Source organism: Rhodamnia argentea, chromosome 5, assembly GCF_020921035.1.
Source record: "Rhodamnia argentea isolate NSW1041297 chromosome 5, ASM2092103v1, whole genome shotgun sequence".
In the NCBI taxonomy this organism is placed as follows: Eukaryota; Viridiplantae; Streptophyta; class Magnoliopsida; order Myrtales; family Myrtaceae; genus Rhodamnia; species Rhodamnia argentea.
Window position 1 is genome coordinate 9,883,124 of NC_063154.1, and position 4,113 is coordinate 9,887,236.

Below are 4,113 nucleotides of genomic sequence, written 5' to 3' on the forward strand. Positions count from 1 at the left end.
TCCATGTCAACTTCAACTATGCATTAATGCAATGGTAGTACAATAATTTGGAAATAATAATCTTACCTCCATTTAACCTACCAAGACAATAAATTAATATTAACTTCACCAAGTGAAATGGAAATTAATTTTAGAGATAAATGTGTCAAGAATACCATTTCGGGATTTTTTGTGAGACAAATATTAATTTCGGATAAATATATCCCAGAGGGAGCAAAAAAAAAAAAAAAACTCACGCAACATGTTTACAACAATAAAGATTTATACTTCCAAGTTGACTGTTCAACGCAAATCATGGGCCTAAACATGTTATTATCTCGCTCGCGCATTTCGTCAAACACCTTCCTCGCCGGCTCCACCGCACCAACACACCAAATATGTGACTAATTATATGATTTGTTTGATTCTAACTGATGTAAAGTTAAGTAAACAATGATTTCAGCAACTCAACTCCTCTAATACCGTCCACAAAAACAAGAGGTAAATTTCTTTCCGTCGTGCATAGTAGATGCAGATGTGAGATCGGACCATGTCCTGTGCCCATCGATCAACTCCTTCGCAACCGAGGCCGCTTCCCACGCACTTACTCGAACTTGATCTCTGCTGTCCCTCTCTCGGATGGTCACCTCAACTTGTGAATCGACGGTGATCGCAAAGGGCACTCCAAGTTCGTCGGCTCTCGCATACTTCTTCCCTATGCTGTTGCCTGTAAACATAGCCAGGGCGCAGTAGCATATGATCATCCAATGTAACTTTGGTGCTTTCACCAAGGATGAGAAAGTAGATCTCAACCCAAATATACAGCAGCTCCATAACAAAACAAGTTCTCGTATATGATATTTGTGAATTATTCAAAATCTGTAAACCTGACATGCATACCTTAGCAAATTCCACAAATCATTCCTTGGCAAATTCCACAAGTTATAGGGCTTCATGCAAGTATGTACAAAAGTCAGCATTTACATCTATGAACCTAAATTCTTTATTGAATAAGTACCTGTGATGTCAATCTTGTGCGAAACGCCAGCAGCAGTTAGCGACTTGCTAATTCGTCGGGCAACCGACTCGTATTCTGACTTCTGTATCAATGGGAAAACTGTACATTTGATAGGTGCTACAAGTGGATGGAAGCGGAACACCTTTAGCTGTTCATCCCCCGCTTTGCTGGGCCTTGTATAGAAAGAATGCTCGTAAAGGCAGTATATTATGCGTCCGATGCCAAAAGACGGTTCGATAACAGACGGCGTAAACACCCTCTGATGTTCCTTTATCTTCTGCTTAGAAATCTTGACCATGGTATCCTTGATTATCACGCTCTTCCCCATTGTGCATACGAGAAATTCAGCCTCTCCTTTGGATTCTAAAGCAGCCTTCAAATGCAAAGCTTCCTCTTCACCCATTGCCTGGTATTAGCGAGACGAATGCAAGCATTAAGTAAAGGAAGAGGTTCTTGATATACTTAGCAAAAGAGCAAAAACCAAGTAACCCTCCAGCATGTACCTCCAGAGATTCAACCACCATCCTTTGATTTCCCTTGAAGGCAAGACCTAGTTCCTTCTCGTTTGGAGCAATCGCTAATTTCTGCGTCGATACTTCAATTAGTCAAGTCATAATAGCAAACTCAAGCATCCGCAAATAAAGGGCAGAAACCTGCTCCATGTACTTCAAGAATAGCCAGCAAAACTTAACTAGTCTGGAGAATTACCTCCACTTCTCTGGGTTCAGCAAATTTTTCATGTGCAACAAGAGCAACTCCACTTTTCTCCTGTCAAATGATACAATCACCACTCCAACTAGATGCCTCTGTAATTAGCGGAACATAATACATCTCTAAACTTCCTCTTATCCAGTTTCCAAGCCCTTCTAAATGTGCCGGATAATGTTTTGCTTCAAACAGTAAATTAGACAAAAGAATATAATTGTGCAACAACGGGTAACATATGTCATCCGTCATACACCATACTATACACGGACACTGAAGAAAGAAGTAATAAGGAAGAAGAAAAAAGTAAATTTTATTCGTTTCTTAGGCATGTTGGCAGCTTATAATGCACATTCCATAATTTTGCTCCTGCTACCTAAAAATTAGAAACAGAAATTCTGCAATGATTTCAAAAGGACTCAAGAGGACCATAGCATAAAACCATTTCACTTATTGAGATAACAAAAGATGCAGCTGTTTCGTCCAGTATTCCTAAACATGCACCTTGAAAGAGGGCAATATGACTCTTACCGTATGTGCTCGTAAATCATATGCTGACCTATCCACAATACCAACGCACTCGATCCAACCATAGGAACACTCAATTTCAGCATCCCAACAATCTACTGTGTAGTGAGCCATTTCGTTTGCAAGATGCTGCCTAAACCGCAGGCGATCCTTGTCTATGCCAAGGCGAGTTAAAAATAGATATGCTCTCCCAATGAAGTAGCCGAGGGTCTCATTGTTAACAGTTCCCTAAAAATGAACGCTGAAACTGTGAGAGTCAAAGTGAACAAGTTAGGGAAAGAAAAATCATGTCCAAAAGACGATTCAAGCTAACCATTGAAACTGCTTCACCAAGCCGAGTTTTAATAGCAGATTGGCCAGACATTTGTCGTTCCCTTGGGAACATGAGAACTTCCAAATCTGCAACTTCAGAAAACTTTTCATGGGATTTTTTTTCTGGATCAACAAAATGCTCGATCTGAGCGAGAGTGAACTCACGAGCACTCAGAAGACCTTGGCGAGGAGAAATCTACACGTGTGAAAAGCATTAGAATCAATTCTAGATTAAAACATAAGGACACATTGGAGATAATGAAAACATCTCTACTACAGCATTGGAGGCCACGTTTTAAGCCATTGACTAGCAAGACAAGCACAAGTAAATGCAGTCTTAAGTCGAGCCAAGCATGTGAACAAGCACGATTTCGAATAATTAGAAAGAATGTTCACAACCTCATTTCTGAAAGCCTGACCAATCTGAGCGGCAGCAAAGGGGAGTTTATTGCTGCTCACACAATACGGCTTTTTGAAATTCACAAAGATGCCTTGTGCAGTTTCAGGTCGCATGTACCTACAGTATATTGAAGGTAAACAAAAAAACTACAGCAAATCACAAAGACAGTAAAACCACAAGCTAAAATAACATTCTTGAAAAAGGAAGTTGATTCGCTTGGAGTCTACACCATGCCAAGTGTGACATCCATTGTTGCTACTTACCCAGAGAGCAAACCAGATGGGCCTATGGACGTTTGAAACATCAAGTTGAATGGATATGGATCGGAAAGAGGATTTTTGGTGTCCGGAGCTGTGATGCCATATTCTTTTATCTTGGCACACAATTCATCAGCAGAGAGATCATCCAGAGTTGCAAGTACATGCTTTAGCTCCACGGCCTTCTCTGCGCTAATGCTCAAATCCTTCCGGAGCTTCTCATTACAGAAATCTTTGAGCAGATGGTCAGCTCGATAGCAAGTCCCAGTTTCCTCATCCTTCACCATAAGGTCAGTAAACTTGTCCACGTGACCGGACGCCTTAAGGACATTCTCCGGTGTGATACAGGAGCAGCGAACCTCGGTCATGTGCTCCTCGAGAACAAAATGCTAATAATAGAAACAAACAAAAGTAACATAGTTAGAACTAGAGTAACTTGATAGTCAAGAAAATCGATTTTTTTTAAGGATGATAGTCAAACAAGTACTTAAAGATTATCATCTAATCTTTGACATGTAAAAAGCCAGGATAACAAAAGAATGAGTGGACAAGCTATTACCGGCTAAAGCATCTAATGCTATTCACGCCAAGTCAACACAAATCGATGACTAACCTGACGCCAGAGCGCCAAGACGTTCAACTCCACGTTAATGCCGGGCTGGCCATAGTCGTAGAGCCCGGCGACACCCCCGTAAATCTCGAACGAGGGAACGTAGAACAGGTGGCGCTCGAGTGTGTTGGCTACGCACCGACGGAACGCCTCCCCGGTGAGGATGCCGGATACGGTGGCCTGGGGCTGCTCCTCTATGCTGACCTCATCGATCTTGAAGTCTTTGAGCTCGGCGATCGCCGCGACGCCATCCAAGCCATGGAGGCCAGCAATGCGCCGAAGCGGGAGATCGACACCCTGCGCA

General features: G+C 42.0%; 1 protein-coding gene across 1 annotated transcript; it reads right to left on the reverse strand.

Annotated features, from left to right (window-relative positions):
* Nucleotides 1–371: 371 nt before the first annotated feature.
* Nucleotides 372–3,610, reverse strand: LOC115731779 (glycine--tRNA ligase, mitochondrial 1-like). The gene is made up of 8 exons (XM_030662456.2): nt 3,206–3,610; nt 2,942–3,059; nt 2,544–2,738; nt 2,234–2,458; nt 1,706–1,765; nt 1,501–1,581; nt 998–1,403; nt 372–706 (listed from the first exon to the last, which is right to left on the reverse strand). Exons 1-8 carry the CDS (start codon nt 3,565–3,567, stop codon nt 456–458), a joined length of 1,698 nt encoding a protein of 565 aa, XP_030518316.2. The 5' UTR covers nt 3,568–3,610; the 3' UTR covers nt 372–455.
* Nucleotides 3,611–4,113: the final 503 nt, after the last annotated feature.

Excerpts from the sequence above, each read along its gene's own strand:
- LOC115731779 (XM_030662456.2), bottom strand. The coding sequence starts at position 3,567 with ATGACCGAGGTTCGCTGCTCCTGTATCACACCGGAGAATGTCCTTAAG. Across the intron at positions 1,404-1,500 it reads TGGTGGTTGAATCTCTGGAG|GCAATGGGTGAAGAGGAAGC; the intron begins GTACATGCTGGA and ends CGCTAATACCAG. Across the intron at positions 707-997 it reads GCACAAGATTGACATCACAG|GCAACAGCATAGGGAAGAAG; the intron begins GTACTTATTCAA and ends CTATGTTTACAG.